This window comes from Parus major, chromosome 1A (assembly GCF_001522545.3).
Source record: "Parus major isolate Abel chromosome 1A, Parus_major1.1, whole genome shotgun sequence".
Taxonomy (NCBI): domain Eukaryota; kingdom Metazoa; phylum Chordata; class Aves; order Passeriformes; family Paridae; genus Parus; species Parus major.
Window position 1 is genome coordinate 57,232,848 of NC_031773.1, and position 15,586 is coordinate 57,248,433.

At 47.1% G+C, this 15,586-nt stretch overlaps 1 protein-coding gene and 1 long non-coding RNA gene across 5 annotated transcripts in view; both read left to right on the plus strand.

Moving 5' to 3' along the window:
• The window catches only part of ITPR2 (inositol 1,4,5-trisphosphate receptor type 2), a 241,806-nt gene extending 236,882 nt beyond the window's left edge, over positions 1–4,924 (plus strand). For all 4 annotated transcript variants that reach the window (XM_015628084.3, XM_015628085.3, XM_033514205.1 and 1 more), the window contains 2 exons: positions 612–773; positions 2,012–4,924. In XM_015628084.3, the coding sequence (XP_015483570.1) occupies positions 612–773; positions 2,012–2,098 (249 nt within the window). In that variant the 3' untranslated portion in view covers positions 2,099–4,924. The remainder of the gene's footprint in view (positions 1–611; positions 774–2,011) is intronic.
• Positions 4,925–5,014: 90 nt separating this feature from the next.
• LOC107204251 lies at positions 5,015–13,478 on the plus strand. The gene is made up of 3 exons (XR_001521516.3): positions 5,015–5,253; positions 6,577–6,648; positions 11,543–13,478. It is a non-coding gene; the product is annotated as an uncharacterized LOC107204251 (long non-coding RNA).
• Positions 13,479–15,586: the final 2,108 nt, after the last annotated feature.

Consider the following 15,586-nt stretch of genomic DNA (forward strand, 5'->3'; position numbering starts at 1 on the left):
TGGGGTTGTGCTTGCATTTATCCAACATACACAGTCTGGACAGCACATTGAAGCCTAAGCCATTCCCAGGACCCCACGTCTCCTATTGTGGGCAGCTGGATCCAGGTCCTCCTGCTCTTCCAGTACAAGTGCTTGAGGCTGGTCCAGAAGGCTCTTGTCTTGTTTTCCTGGTGTTGGCTTGCTGACATGGCTGCAAGGACAGCCGAAATAGATGGAGACCAGCCGAGCTGAAGAGACAGAGGTGAAATGTGTCCCTGCATACACTTAAGAGCCAAGCACGGGGAGCACTGAGGCTTTCCTGGTGTACCAGAGGAGTCTTCCCAGTGGGGACATTGCTGCCTGCCAGAGCTCAGGTGAATGTGCCAACACTGCCCACGCTGCAGTACAGGTGCAGCTCTGGGGAACCCAGATTTTCCATTTGGTACCTTCTCTGTAGCTAAGAAGAAACAGGAATAAAACTGCTTGTTTTAAATACTGAATTTATTGCTTAAGCACACTTGCTGTATGTCATCCATTGAGCAGAAGTCCTGAGCTTTCATTCTCTAGGTTCAGCTTAGTAGCCCTGCATAAACTCCTAACTAACATACCTTATTTTTCTAATACCCATGTAGGAGAAGAATTTGGACTGGTTCCCTCGGATGAGAGCCATGTCTCTGGTTAGCAATGAAGGTGACAGTGAACAAAATGAAATCAGGAACCTGCAGGAGAGGCTGGAGTCAACCATGAGCCTTGTAAAACAGCTTTCCAGTCAGCTGGCTGAGCTCAAGGAACAGGTAAGTGCCCTGTGTGGGTAGCAAAGTGAGCACGTGTGGGTGAAGGCACTGCTTTCCATCAAGTGGCAGTCAGGACAGCGTTACAAAAGAGACTTTTGTCTCAGGAAGGTTTTATCTTTCCCTCCAGCAAGCTTTCTTGGTAGATACACTGATAAGGGTTTGGAGTGAAATTGTACTCTGTTAGCAACAGCAGAGATCAGGTAAGGAGAAAACTCTGAGGGGGAATTAGTCATTAATGCTCCTTGTGAGTGTGCAAGGACAGAGGGGAAACTGCAGAAGGGATGAGGGGCTGCATAACCTGGCAGTGAAAGCGATGTAGTGTCAGGAATAGCTGCATACTGATGGGAGCATGGAGGAAAAAAAGCCTTCTGTGTCCAGCCCTTGGGTTTTTCCCCCACTGAGAACATCAACAGTGCCCTTGTGAAAACAATTTGCAGAGCCTGTTGCTTTGCTTGTGTCACCCTTGTGCTGGTGCCCCTCCTGCGGCTCCCTCTGCTCTCCCGTATGGAGCACAATCTGCCAGCCTCCCTTAAAGCCTCCCTTCCAGCCCTGCTCCTGCCCACACAGCCTGCCTGGTGTGTTTGCTTCACATCCCTTCAGGATCAAAAGGCCAGCTCCTTTTTTGCTACAGGTGCTGGTCACCTCTGCTTTGCTCATTACAGTTTCAGAAGAGCATCAGTGTGTTTTCTTTATGGGAAGCACTACAGTGGCATCGACAGAGTTATCTAATTATTCCCCTTCAAATCCCTTCTTAAAACTTTTCCCTGTGAAAAAGCCAACAAAGGTGTAGGCTGGATGTGCTGAGACCATTGCTTCATTGTGCTTACCCACAACATCCTGGTGGGATTTTTTTCATCCCCCTCTGGCTGAATCTGTTCTCTCCTGGCTTAAATTTAAACTCTGTGTGGCTGGGGCCATCTTTTAGTTATGTGATTCTACAGCACCAAGTGCAAATGCTGACCCTCTGCAGGGCTACACAACACAATAGCAGCACAAATAATACTCTGTAAGACCTGCTGGGGGATAAGAATAATGTATGAATGAGAATAAAATGTCCATACTTTGCAGGGAACAGATCTCCCACTTCAAAGACATCCCTTACTTGTAATTTTCTATTCTGAAGAAAAGAATTCCACTCCCTGTTGTTTTGCTTATATGTATCTTGCTCTGTGACTGCTAAATAATAGTAAAAAGAAAAAAAAAATTTCAACTCGTCTCTCTCTGCCTTTCCACCTTAGATGACAGAACAAAGGAAGAATAAGCAGAGGCTGGGCTTTCTTGGATCAAACACACCCCATGTGAATCATCACATGCCACCACCCTGATACCACGGGGAGAAGCCGTGACTAGCCTTTCATCAGTATTCCTGCTTTATTATAGAATAAAAAACTGATATTGAGAGGAGTGAACAGTGCCTATTGTTACAAAGTTAAAAACAACCAAGTGCCAAGATGTTAAGTGGTTTAGCTCTGGGAACAATTTGTAGCTGTTTTTCATGGTTGAGAAGGACCACAACCTAGAATGTGAGCGATACAAGGCAGCTCGTTTGTATTCCCTGCCTGGCCCGGCTGGGACAGAGCCTTGGCCACCTCCTGGGAGCCCCTTTCTCCCCGGAGCGCCGGGAGAACAGGGCTGAGCAGAAGAAGGAGAGGTGTTTATTGCAGCAAACACGACAGCCTGGCTCAGAATCAATAGGTCACCCCTGGCTCACTTGCCAAATAACAACATTAGTCATATTTGCTTGGCGTTTATTATTTTTTAATTACCGTAAATATGTCAGTCCATAAGGGGTGATGTTGCTTCAAGTAACTTCTACTAGGAGGGAAAGGGGAGAAACCTCCAAAGACTGGGGGCAGAAAAAAAGAGAAAAGGAAAAAATAGAAAAAGATTTGCAAAGAGAAACATTAACGCTTTTGAATTTTAGCTGTCACCATGCAATTTCTTATTTATAACATGGAGCACAATGGATCTACAGCTGTGGGAACGTTATGCACACAACACTGACAACATAACTGGAAGTGATTCCTTTCTCCTGGCTTCAGATGTTCTCGATTAATGTGGCCGTGAGGTTTCACATACTGAGGAGTTAAACTGTGTTTTAAATTCAAGTTCCAGTGGAGGATTCAGGGGGAAAAATTATACCTGTAGTTTGAAGCATGTATGGGATTTTATTTTTTTTAAAAAATCTTAGAAATGTATTTCTGCACAGAACTGTAATGGTGTCATTACCTTCCATAAACTCATCTTCAGACAGAGTTGACTTGAGTAAATAAACCCCATATTCTGTCAGCTTTCCTCTGAGCTAAAGATCACGGGTTGATGTTTTTGCCTGCCCTTCCCGCTTCCAGGGGTTTGCAGGGAAGCCTGGTGGGGAACAGAGGGGCGATAGCAGAGAAGCTCCTTACAGCTCTCAGCCCTACAAAAAGCAGCAGCTAAGTCACCAGTGCAGATTTCTGATCTATCCTGTATTTCTTGGGATGGCTTGAGAGAAAGGTTACAGGGTTTCCACAGAGCCCTGGGACACTCCTCTCTTTTAGGAAAAAACTTGAGTGGCACAAATGGGAGTTGTCTTCTCAGTTCACTTTCATTTTCAGTGGGTTTTGGTTACCAGATTGTGTCACATTTGAAAATGTGCCTCTTGTTACATGGACTCACTTTTTAAAGCAAAATATTTTTACAATGATTTGCCCCTGTAAAATCTTCATTTTTTTATAAAAGCTATTTTGATCAAAGGAAAAAATATTACTGATGTAAATATTTTCCAGTTTCTTCCTGGAGAAATGCTGTTGTCCTGGTTAAGGCACTATTCAAAACAACAGACCTAGAGCAAAGGGAAGGAAGGGGTGTTTAGGGGTATTTCACTCTCTTTATCCCAAATTCAAACCAGTCTTGAAGCTTCTTTTTTGTTGATTTTTTTTTTTTTTTGTGGCAGTGATGTTGCTGAGATAAAAGTAATATATTTTAGCAATATCTTTATATCTTCTACCACTAAAACATTTCCCATTGCCTTCAATTGTGTCCTTCAAAACTAGTGTAGAAATCAGAGGTTTCTGTATTTTACTGGAAGAAAATCTCTTTGTTTGCCTTACTCTAGAGAGCACCCTGGTTGTAAGAGGTGATGGCCAAAGGAGTTGCCCACAAACATAAAGTCAGCAGTAAGTTGGGAGAGACTCACACCCTGTAGCTGTATTAATTCAAATTAATTCATACAGTTAATCAGATCTACTCACAGCTTCTGTTGCAACAGCAATTTCCTCTTCCTCACACATGTGATTCTAAAACACAAAGCACAGTTAGATTATAAGATAAGTTAAATTCTCATTATTTATTGGGGAGTGTGTGGTTGGCTAATACTGGAATTGGTTGGCACTTTTCTTGTTTACACTCAGAAAAAGCAGCTGCACTGCTGCACATCAGGGGACGCTTCTGCTGCTGCAGCTGGAAGAACTTGAGGCTGGATGGGATTGTGCCCTGAGCTCAGGGCTGCAGTTGGGTGCTGCTGGTGCTCCCTCTGTCTCACACCCCAGACCACATCCCCTCGGGCTCAGGAGCCCATCTCCTGCTCTTCAGAAGGGAGAGTTACAGCATCAGAGAACAGATGCTGGTGTGCCTTGGCCACGGTGCCTTTCTGCTGTTCATAGCTTCCCAGAGAGACCTCCGTAGTCAGTAGCAGCAGGTGATGCTACTTGCACAGACTGTGATTATATTTCACTGAGAATTTTGACATCTTTGCTGTTTCTGTCAAAATTTAGGCCCTACCCTGCTGTCATCCATGTGAACACTCTGTACACTCACACGTGGTAAGACAAACAGGAGGCTCTTTGCATAGAAAATGGTTGCAGGGCCAGGCCCCAAGACTTAAAGATTGTGAAACATCCCCATGAATGAGTTTATAACAAAAAAGCATTGTTTTATACATATATTTATGTGTATATGTTTGTTTAATGCAGCTGGGGTAACCTCTTCCTAGACAAGTATCATTTACTTTACCTATTTATAGGAAATGATTGCAAAGAAATTATAACATCTAAGAGCTTTTAATGCCTTAGAGAGATTTATAATTATAAGCTCCTTGACAGTTAAAATCTACTTAAGTAAATGTGTCCATTGCTGCTGAATGTAACTTTTAATAAAGTGTGTCCTTTTATATATGTCTGTCTCATTCCTGGTGCTGAGGTTGGGGGGAAATGTGTGTTCTGGTTTGGGAAGAGCAGGCTGGTGGTCGTGGGTGGGGGACCAGGCTGTGGGTGTCCACTCATTCCTTCAGCCCGGAATGGATGGAGGCTGAATGCAGCAAGGAAAGCAAGAATTTATTTTATTTCAGGCACAGGTTGCTCTGCCCAGGATGATGGATCCAGGAATGCCGCTTTTCCCAGAGGTTGGGTGGCAGCTGGGTGTAGGATTTGCTCGAATGCCCTTTGTTTAGGCCAGGGGAGCCCTGGGTGAAGGTGAGCAGAGGCAAGGACTGCGATGTTTTCAGGTGAGTGTTTTCAGGTGAGGATGAGCAGGCTCAAGTCAAACAGCCTCAGGGTTTCTGCTGCTGCCTGATCTTTTCCAACCTTTATGATTCCACAATATTATGATGCTGGCTTTTCTGTGTGAGATTTTTTTGCACTTTTTTCCTTTTTTTTTTGGAGGGGGGGTGTTTTTAGTAGCTCTTTAAGGTAGCACATTGAGAGAGAGACCAAGGGATTTCCCCACTCCTCTGGGTGAATGGAGAAAGACCAATTGTGTCTCTCAACTGAGACAACTTGGGCTGATGAAATCTGTGGTCTTCTGAGAAAAGGAAGAACCCTCCCTCCAAAACTGTGGCTGGTAAACTACACCATACAAGTGCTTTTCTTTTTTTTTCCCCAGCTGTTTTTTTTTTACAGATAGCCAATATTAATGAGGAAGATAATAAGGCCTCTTCTTAGAGAGAAAAAGCCTGCTAATTTATTAGTAAGAAAAATCCTATTAAATAGAGCATGCTGTTTCTCCTGTGCACTTGTTCCACCAGCTTACTGAGGTTTTGAGTAGAATTAACTTTCTTTTCTATTCTCTGGTATGATTTTAAGGCTAAATAGAAAGGAGCTTGTTTATTACTAGGTTTGTTAGATGGTTTTGCAAAAAGGATATCCTAAGAGAAAATGGGGTTTCATGCAGCAATCTTTCAACCTAAGATTACAGTCAGACTTAAAAAGCCCCCAAACCAGCATTAAGCTTCTAAGCCCAAAGGGGAGCAGTTTCGAATGCAGGATTGAGAACCTAATGCCAAGGCTTTTCTTTTTCAAAATGTTTGCCCCCAAGGCACATTTTAATTCAAGAGGTGTTTCAGGGAGCAAACCTCTCCCTCCGCATTGGCTCACGCTGTTCTGGCCTGCAAATGAATTCTGCTCCTCCCTTTCCACCATCACTGCTGCTGCTGCTGTGACAAAAGCATCTGCAGGCGAGGATGTTTTCTTTGGAAAGCACGTGCTTGTTTTCTGAGGAAGGGTGCCAAGTTTATTTTTGAGGGGAGAAAGCTGAGATTTAAGGCTGCTAACCTCTCTGCTGCCCTGGGATGCCCGCAGGAGCATGACTCCTGCTTGCAAGTGCCTGTGCTGAACATCCTGAATTTGCACAAAACCATTCAAAATGCCTCAAAAGGAACTCAAGCTGTGGGGGTTTTAAATGTTCAGTGGTGTATTGCTGTCATAAGCTCACGCTTGCCCGCTCTATTTATGTGCTGCACTTTTTCAGGCCGAAGCAGGAAGCTGCAAGGCAGAAGACAAGCAGTCTTTCTAACTTTGCTTTTTCAACTTGTTTCTCTTGCTGCAAACAGCCAAGAGTTAACTTTCTTTTTGTACTGGAAGTTTCCTTCTCCATGTCTCCACCTTCATCTGCTGCCACTCAGGTAAGGTGAGACCTGGGCATATCCTGGACCATGGGGTTTACTGATAAACCGAAGCAATAAGCTAAAAGGAGCATGATATTCTTATGACTTAATAATTCTGTTTTAACATTGTAGATCATCAGCATCCAATATCAACATAAGCAGGAGGTTTTCCTAGCAGCCCTTCTTGTGGTAAATCATTGCAGTCTTCATCCCCTGATGGAGCAGCCATGTGGCCTTTGCTAAGGCAACGCACACCCGTGTGTGAGGCTGTGGAGTCAACCCAGCCACTGCTTTGTGTGGGCCCTGTCACCATTCAGATTTCATCCAGATGGCAAGAGCAGCGTGGGGATTCAGTTACAGCCCAAAGGCTTCAATTCCCTTTATAAGTTACTCCCTTCTCTTATAAGGTCTCTTATAAGTTACTCCCTCCTGGCCCCCAAAATCTGCAACATTTGTGGGCTTTGTTCCAAATAACACTGAGTTGCCACAAAAACTGTGGATTTTGGGCACATTCTCAGTGTTTTCTGTAATGGTCTTCAACTGGGATATGTCATTCTGAATTTCACAATCCTCTCCTAGGAGCACTTGCTCCCTTACCAAAGGTATAAGGATATTTTTCCTTGCTTCTTCTTCCCTGCCCCACCAGCATTACAGGATGAAACACCCGGGACCTGCATTAACTCAGTCCCTGCTGTAGAGACCCACAGTTGTGTTCAGCAGACCACAGGACAACCTTGAAACACGGTTTAAAAAATCCATTTTCAGTTGTAAGCCGGTGTTGGATGATAGAAGTTGGCTCAGAGTTTGTTTTTTTTTTTTCAAGTTAACTTTTGCTGGCTTTGAGGTTGGTTCCGGCCCATTTGCTCCCACCGGGGAGCTGCAACGGCGGCTTCATCTGGCACAAAAGCTTCCACCCCAATTTGATAAAGCCAGCAGAATTTCTGGTGCTTCCAAAAACCCCTCCCAGCCCTTCATCTTTCTGTTCTAGGGTGTTTGTGCTATGTGTGACTGCGTGTGGCTTGCACACATGCGGCCCAGTCGGAGGGTATTCGGGAACACTGGGAAGGGAACAGGGATGGGTTGGCTGCAGCCCTAAACAAGCAAAGCTGGTGTGAGTGCTGCCCTCCCATGTGAAACGCAAATCCTGCTGCCTGTGGCAGGGCTTTGCTGCTGAAGGAGGAGTCAGACTCAGTTTGGGAAGGATGTTGAGATGCTTGAGCACGTCCAGAGGAGGCAACGAGGCTGGTGAGGGGCTGGGAACACAAACCCTGTGAGGAATGGCTGAGGGAGCTGGGGTTGTTTAGCCTGGAGAAAAGGAGACTCGGAGGTGACCTTATCACCTATCACACTCAGGTGGGGGTTGGTCTCTTTCTCCAGGCAGCAGCTGACAGAATGAGAGGACACAGTCTGAAGCTGCGTAAAAGGAAATATAGGTTGGATACTAGGCAAAAGTTTTTTACAGAAAGGGTGATAAAATACTGGAATACTTTGCCCAAGGAGGTGGTGGAGTCACCATTCCTGGATGTGTTTGAAAAAAGACTGGATGTGGCATTTGGTGCCATGGTCTAGTTGAGGTGTTAGGGCTGGGTTGGACTCGATCTTGAAGGTCTCTTACAACCTAGCCATTGTGTTGAATTCTGTCAGGAGAGGAGATTTTGTTCCCTGGAGCAGTCATGGCTCTTCCTATGCAGGTGTAAACATCTGTCCAGGTTCCTGGTTGTCAGCTGGGATGGGGGAAGATGATAGCAGGGTATTGTGCACCTGGTCCCAGACTGTGAGAGTTGTAAATGTGATGTGTTATAGCACAGGGAAAGAAAGGGAAGGAAGAAAGTTCAAGGGAACATCTCAAGGGTACAATAAAATGTTGTCAGGGATGGTGATTTTATGGTGGGATTTATAAAATTTTGCTTTTGAGTTACTGTGAAGTATCAGTGTTACCAGATGTTGGCTGCCCATGCCTTTGTCTATCTTGAGTGTCTTTTTCAGAAGAGAGGATTCACTGGTCCACTGAAATCTCCATTGCGTAGGGTCCTCGGTCTGTGAAATCAGGGTTTTTTTTTTCAAGTTTGTCCACAGCACCTCACTTAGAATGAGGGCTCTCTTACATGGCTAGCAGAAACCTAAATAAATACAGAAATATAAACCAAGCTGGAAATTTACTGAGCACAAGCTGTCTTGCAAAATTGCCTGTGTTTCCTGGCTCTGGATGGGATGGAAATACCACAAAACTCTCTTCTCTCATAGTAATGTGATACTACTTCTGCTTCCGGGCTCAGCACAAAGCAGGAGGTGGAAGCGCATTCAAGAGAGGAAAAAGAAAAGCAAAAGCAAATTATAATCAAGCTAGTTTTTAACATGGTAAAATCAAACTCGTAATTAGAATTCTCAAAGTGCCCCCTGTGATCATCTACTCAAACGTCTTGTGTAGTGCAGGGCATAGAGTTTTATCCATCTGCTCCTCTTGTGGCAGAGAGCTGGAAAAGGAAGCTAACCTGGCCTGGGAGTCTCCCTGGGAAGAAGACATGGGGTGTATCTGCCAGCTGGTTCTCATCTGACTCCTCTCCAGCCCAAGTGCTGCGTCCTGGCCAACCAAACCTGGTTCCCCACGGGCCAAGCTGGTTCCCATTTCTCCAGGAGAGGGAAATCCAGTCTAATGCAATCTTGGGATGCAAAGCTTGCTCTGCAGCACAAGCATTGTAATAATAGCCCACATGTCTCAGCACATGGCCTTGGGTGGTGACTGGGGCATTTGGGCCACTGAGCCTGTGGAGGCAGAGCTGTGTCCATCCCACTCCAGGTCATCACCTCCAAGGCAAGGAGCACAAATGTGAAGTTGTCTCATGGGCTGAATGTGGTTCTTCTATACTCACACCAAACTGAGGCAGGTATGGTGCTGCTAGATCACCTCTTTTTTCCTGCAGATGCCTTTTACTTTGACTTGTTTTAGTGGTGAGGGCTCCCTTCCTGATGGCCTCCCCTCAGCCAGAGGATCACAGATCCAGTTTCTCCAGGCAAGTGACAAGTTACGGGGTCCCTTTAATTTTCCCCATCTGGCCAAGTATTTGGAGGCAGAAGTTATGTAAGCTAAGGTGTCAGGGAAGGAAACAAAGCTGGGACAGTGTGATGTGGCTGTGATATTGCTGTGGCAGATAGTGCCCATGGTGTGTGAGCAGCCTAAGGAGAAGGAATTTAGGGCACTGCACAGCTCCTCTCCCCCGATCCAACCTCCAGCACAGCACCTTCCTCAGGGTGACACAGGGACATTGATCCAACTTGCCTTTGTCATTGCTCCCCCCTCAAAAGAGAGGAGTGAAGGTCTGTGTCCTCAGCACTGCCCATGCCCCAGTGTCCCCTCCTGCCTTTGCCAGAAAGTGTCCTATTAACAGCATCTTCTGAGAACTGATGGAGACCACACATGTCCTTTCAGCCAGGCCAGCAAATAACCTTCAGCTAAGTCTGCCCAGGGCTGTTTTGGATCTGGTGATCTGCATTTAGAAATAGTCTCAGTATTTTTAAACATTGCCTGAAGCCATCTGCTCCCCTCTTCATTTTATGTTTTAATTGTCATTTATAACATATTATATGAGCTATTCAAAATCCAGACAGACTCTGGAGGGAAGTGAGTGAGTCCCAAGCTGCAACACACAGAAATCTCTGAGTCTTCCCTCAGATTTCAAAGAGTTTGGGGCTGGCACCCCCATCAAGGGAGTCCAAGTGGCTGCAGCTCTGTGGGATCCTGGCTCTGGGACACACCCCATGCATTCCACAATTGCTGCCAGGGCCAGGGACTTGCTCTTGGCTGGAGCCAGGCAAGCCCCTGACGTCTGCAGGGCTCCTGGTGGCCGCTCTCACAGCCCGGGCACAAGGAGGTCAACTGATTTTCTCAGGTCACCAGTGCGTGAGCAAATGATTCATCCCAGATTTTCCTGGCTCCTAAACCTTTGCTCAGACCACAAGGCTGCTTAGTGACTTAGCAGGGCTCTGAGGAAGTCAGCTATAAATTGCCAACACGCTATGGCCAAATGACCGGCTGCGGTGTTTTCCACGTGCCATTTGGGAGCCCAGAGGGGCTGGCTGGGAGCTGGGAATTACTGCCAGGGTGAGGAATGCGAGTTGTTTGATGAAGCAATGGCTTCAGACAAAAAAAAATTGTTTGCCTTGCCTCCTACTTTATGGCAAAATCTTTCCACCTCCGGCTTTTCTGCCTGAGCCGGTGCAGCGCCGACGGTCCAGCTGTGACCCTGCAGGGAGTTGCTGCTCGGACCTCGGGCTGGTCTGTACGGCCTGAGCTCAAACCACGCCAGGTGACAAAGCTGTGGCCTGAGCCCTGCAGCCTCAGCAGGGCAGGGTGGCCAAAGGGCCCCCTGATGCCCCTCAAGGCTGAGTGACACCTCCCAGGAGCACAGATGTCCCAGCTCAGGCTCAAACACAGCTGCACACCAGCGTGCCAGTGGGGACAGGATGGGCATGGATTAACCCTCTCAGCCCTGTGGGATGGCCTGAACTCCAGCTGAGATCCTCAGCTTTTGGGAATGACAGCTAAATGAGCTAACCTGTGCTGGGAAACATGCTGCTGCTCTTTGGTGACAGCTTACTCTGGTGGCACTGTGGTGCTGGTGACCATCTGAAATGCAGAAATATTTCCTTTTAGGAGACGCCTCTTGATTTCCTCTTGCTGGATGTGCTAGACTCGGACTGCAGCCAAGGACCAGTAAGAGAAGATGGGCGAGAGGGCTGCAAATGCCCCAGGCCAGGCTGCTCTGGCTTCTGAGCATCCTCACACTATGGGGAGTTATTACCACATTATTTTAATAATAATCTATTACACTTCAAACATATGAAATAAAGCAGGGCACTGAACATCAAGCTGCCTGAATAAGGATTTTATGGTTTTGGGTTTTTTTTATTTTAGGAAATCCGTGGACATCAATGGGCAAACTGAGGGAGTCAGATGCTACAAAGAGAAGACAAGAGAGGAGGCCCAGCTCCAGGCCCCCTCTTAGCCCTGCAATGAGCAGTCCAGGACAGCTGGCACTAATTGGCACTTTCCTTGGCGGCAGATGAAGTGTGGAGGAGACAATGGGGCCTGGGCTGGCTCCTCGTGCCTGGAGGTGATCCCCAGTGCTGAGACCAAAGCTCACTGAGAGCACAGCGAGGAGAAGCTGCAGCGCTCAGGGAAGAAAAGCCTAAGTCTGGAGTGTCAGTCCACGTGCACAGGACGTGTGCCCACCAGCAGGACACATGGTGGCAAGCCCAGGGGCACATGTGAAGAGACAGCAGAGCTGCTGGCCACTGAGCGCCAGTGGTGTGGCAAAGCCCGTGGTCACATCGTCTGGCCACGAGCAGCGGGTCGAGCCCATGACTCCAGTGAAACACTCAGCATCAGGCTTCCTGCAGCGTGCCTCGCTGGGAGCTCACAGCAGGAGGGGAAAGGGCTTATGGAAAGCTCTGTGCAGTGGTGGCGTTGCTTCACGCCAGGCTGGGAAGAAATGTAAAGCCGTGACACCTGGAGCACGAACAGGCAGCTAGAAAGGACAGGCAAGAGCAGAAGACTTCTTCATAACAGGACATCACTTGGCAAGGAGGGATAAAGAAAACATAACTTCTTTTTAAGAAATGAAATTATCATGTAACTTCTGGATTGTATTATAACAGAGATTTTTGTGTGGATGAGCAGTAATTCCATCAGCACTGCACTTTTTTTGGTGAGAATTATATTTATTATCTATTGGGAGCTCAGAGACACCGTTTCCTTTTGAACTTCGTGAACAAATTCAAATAGGGAGGGGGAGAAAAACCATCCCCACTTTTCAAAAACTTCTCCATGGTCAAAGGGGCCCTGAGCTTAAGCTGCACTGAAGCTCTGAGCCAGCTGCAGCAGCATCCCAGCAGTGTGACATCTGAACCCCTGTGTTTAGGATTACCACCCAGGTTCTACAAAACTGAAGATACTTTTTTAATTATTTCATGAAACGCAAGCCAAGTAAACGCAATGATGCTCTCCTTGTTTGTCCCCTGGAGTGGGAACACACAGTTTAGGCTTTGATGCCTTCCCTTGTTCCTCAGCACAATCAGGAGAAGCAGCTGAAGACTTGGAAGCTGCAAGGATGAAGTGGAGCTCTCAGGCAGTAACCAGAGCTGAGCTGAGGGAAAACAGCTGCGAGCTGGACACCAGCAGTGTCCAGTGCTGTCCTCAGTGAGTGATGGGAGAAGTGGTCCTTCACCTCAGGAGGTCCTCAGCCCTGCCAGGGCTGGGATTTGTCCCCACTCCAGCGCTGCCTGGTGTGGCCGTGCAGTTCTGCTGCAGCTGGAGAAATGAGCCTCATGGTGAAGAGGAGGTGGGGAGGGAGAGGAGCTCGGCAGCCCGGCAGGATAACGAGCTCACAGAATGCAAATGCACGTTTGAGCTGGAGCTCCCACACAGCCACAGCCTCCTGGCAGCGCCCAGACACACACAGACATGTGGAGTCAGAATCATTGAATAATTCGGGGTGGGAGGCAGCTTTAAAGGTCATCCAGCCCAACCTCCCTGCAATGAGTAGGGACATCTTCAACCAGATCAGGTTGCTCAGAGCCCTGTCCAACCTGACCTTGAATGTTTCTGAAGGTGGGGCATCCACTGCCTCTTCGGGCAGCCTATTCCTATGTAAAACACCCTCACTGCGAAATAAGTTCTTCCTTATATCTAATCTAAATTGACCCTCTTTTAGTTTAAAAACCATTATCCCTTGTCCTGTTGCTACAGGTCCTGCTGAAAGTCTGCCCCTATCTTTCTTATTTAAACCCCCTTTAAATGCTGAAAAAGCAGCAATGAGGTCACCCCAAAGCCTTCTCTTCCCTAGGCTGAACAATCCCAATTCCCTCCCAGCAGAGCTGCTCCATCCCTCTGATGCCCTTGGTGTCCCTGCTCTGGCCTGGCTGCAGCAGCTCCCTGTCCTTCCTGTGCTGGGCCCAGGGCTGGATGCAGCCCTGCAGGGGGGGCTCAGCAGAGCCGGGCAGAGGGGCAGAATCTCCCTTCCCTACTGCCCTGGGGCTCTGGGTGCAGCCCAGCACAGGGTAGGAGTCTGGGGGCCTGTGCACATTGCTGGCCCTCCAGCCCCAGAAGCTGATGTCCACCTTGCATTGATTTTCTCAGGGCTAGCTCCTGCTTTCACACATCTTTGCATCTCCCTTTGCAGGCTGGAGAAAGGATTTTTGGCAATTCCATGACTGATGTGTGTCTCCAGGGTAGAGCCCCGGAGCAGCCCAGCAGCAGGATCTGGCCTGGGCTACACTCAGCTTTACACTGCACTCTCGTTTCCACCCCTCTGGGCATCTCTGAGGATTTTCCTGTAATTTTCCTGTCTATGCCATTGACTTAGACAATAGTGTAATTGAGCTTCAAACTTAATTACAGTATGGGAACAAGCTGTCACTTGATTGAAGACACTTCTTGATTATTTATTGAAATAAGTAATCTTACCTGACTCTGCAACTTGACGTGTAGTGACTAGACATTGGGATATTTTTTATGGCTCTGTTGATATCCTTTCTGTCAGGTGCAGCACTTCAATAAAACACCAAGCCCTAGCTTCCAAAATGCTCCCAGAGACTCTCCTTCCTCTAAATTTCCATCAGTGGTAGTTTAGAGAAAGAAGAGACCAGAGAGGGATTCTCTCTGATCCCTCACTTCAAGTCCTTCCTAGCTCCCACCCAGCTGATCCTGCTGCCAGGCTGCCTCTTCCGCTGAGACCAGGGGATGCTGGGCAGGCTGGATTTGCTGTGGCTGCAGAGTCATGCCCTGGGCAAGAAATGTCTCAAATGAAAGGATTGATAGGATGAGGCAGGGAGTTCAACCTAGTTTACAGGGATATTTGGGTCTTCCAAAGAGGCATTGTGTGCACAAGCTCATGCTGGGAAGCTGAAGTGGCTGAAGATGCTCTGGGGCTCAGGCTGTTGTTAAGGGAGCTCATCTGCTTCTCCAAGAAGTACTGAGTAGCATCATTTATTCCAGAGCTGTTTTCCTGGAATTCCTCTGTGGGACCATCTCACCTCTAAGAAGTGATTCATTCCTTCCAGCCTTTACAGTTACCCTCTGTAATGATCAATGTCTTGGGCATTTGGTTTTAGAACAATAGTTTTTAGAGAGCAGTTCTTCCCTGCTGTGACTTCACAATCTGAAATCCATCCTTTGCCAGCTGTTCCAAGCCAAAAAAAAAATGCATCTGGACCCACAGAAAGTTGAGCTCCAGGTTCAGAATGAAAACCTGGTTCTCACCTGCCAGGAGGTTGCTACCTGAGACCACCTCAGACTTCAGACAAACTTGAACTTCTGCCAAAATTCATAATCAGTGCCCATTTATATTTTGCTGGAGTTGTTTCCTACCAGAAATCCTGGGTTTATGACCAGAGACATAAATTTTAAAGCTGATGCTTATTTTATAATCCCAACCTGGTGATTTTTTTTGTACCCACTTAGTTATGGGTGAATCACACACCTTTGCTGATGCACTCACACCACTTTCCTCGCAGATGTACCAGCTGTAGGTGTGTCAGAGAGAGAAAACCTTCTCTTGTTGGTACCTGAGCCTGAAGCACAGTATGTTTCAGCTCTCCTGCTTATGTTTCAGTGAATTCCACTCTCAAAATGGAAACGTGGGAGTCCTGGTTCCTGACTGCCAGGTTACAATGTGCAGAAAAGTTACAAGAGTGGGATGCACACCCTGAGTGGCTCAGTGACCCTCCTGTCCACCAAGGCAAGGGGGTGTGTGAGCAAAGCTGTATCCAGACAGGGTTCTGCCATCTCCTCTTCCTACAAACTCAAACACAACCTCAGATCCCAGCTTCCCTTCTGCTGTCCTTGTTATTCCCTTTTGGGTCTGTGTGACTGTTCAAAGAATATCCTCTCTTGTCCGTCCAAGGGGCCAAACATTTTTAAGCTTTATGCAGGCAAAGATTTCCTGTCACATTCATGAAC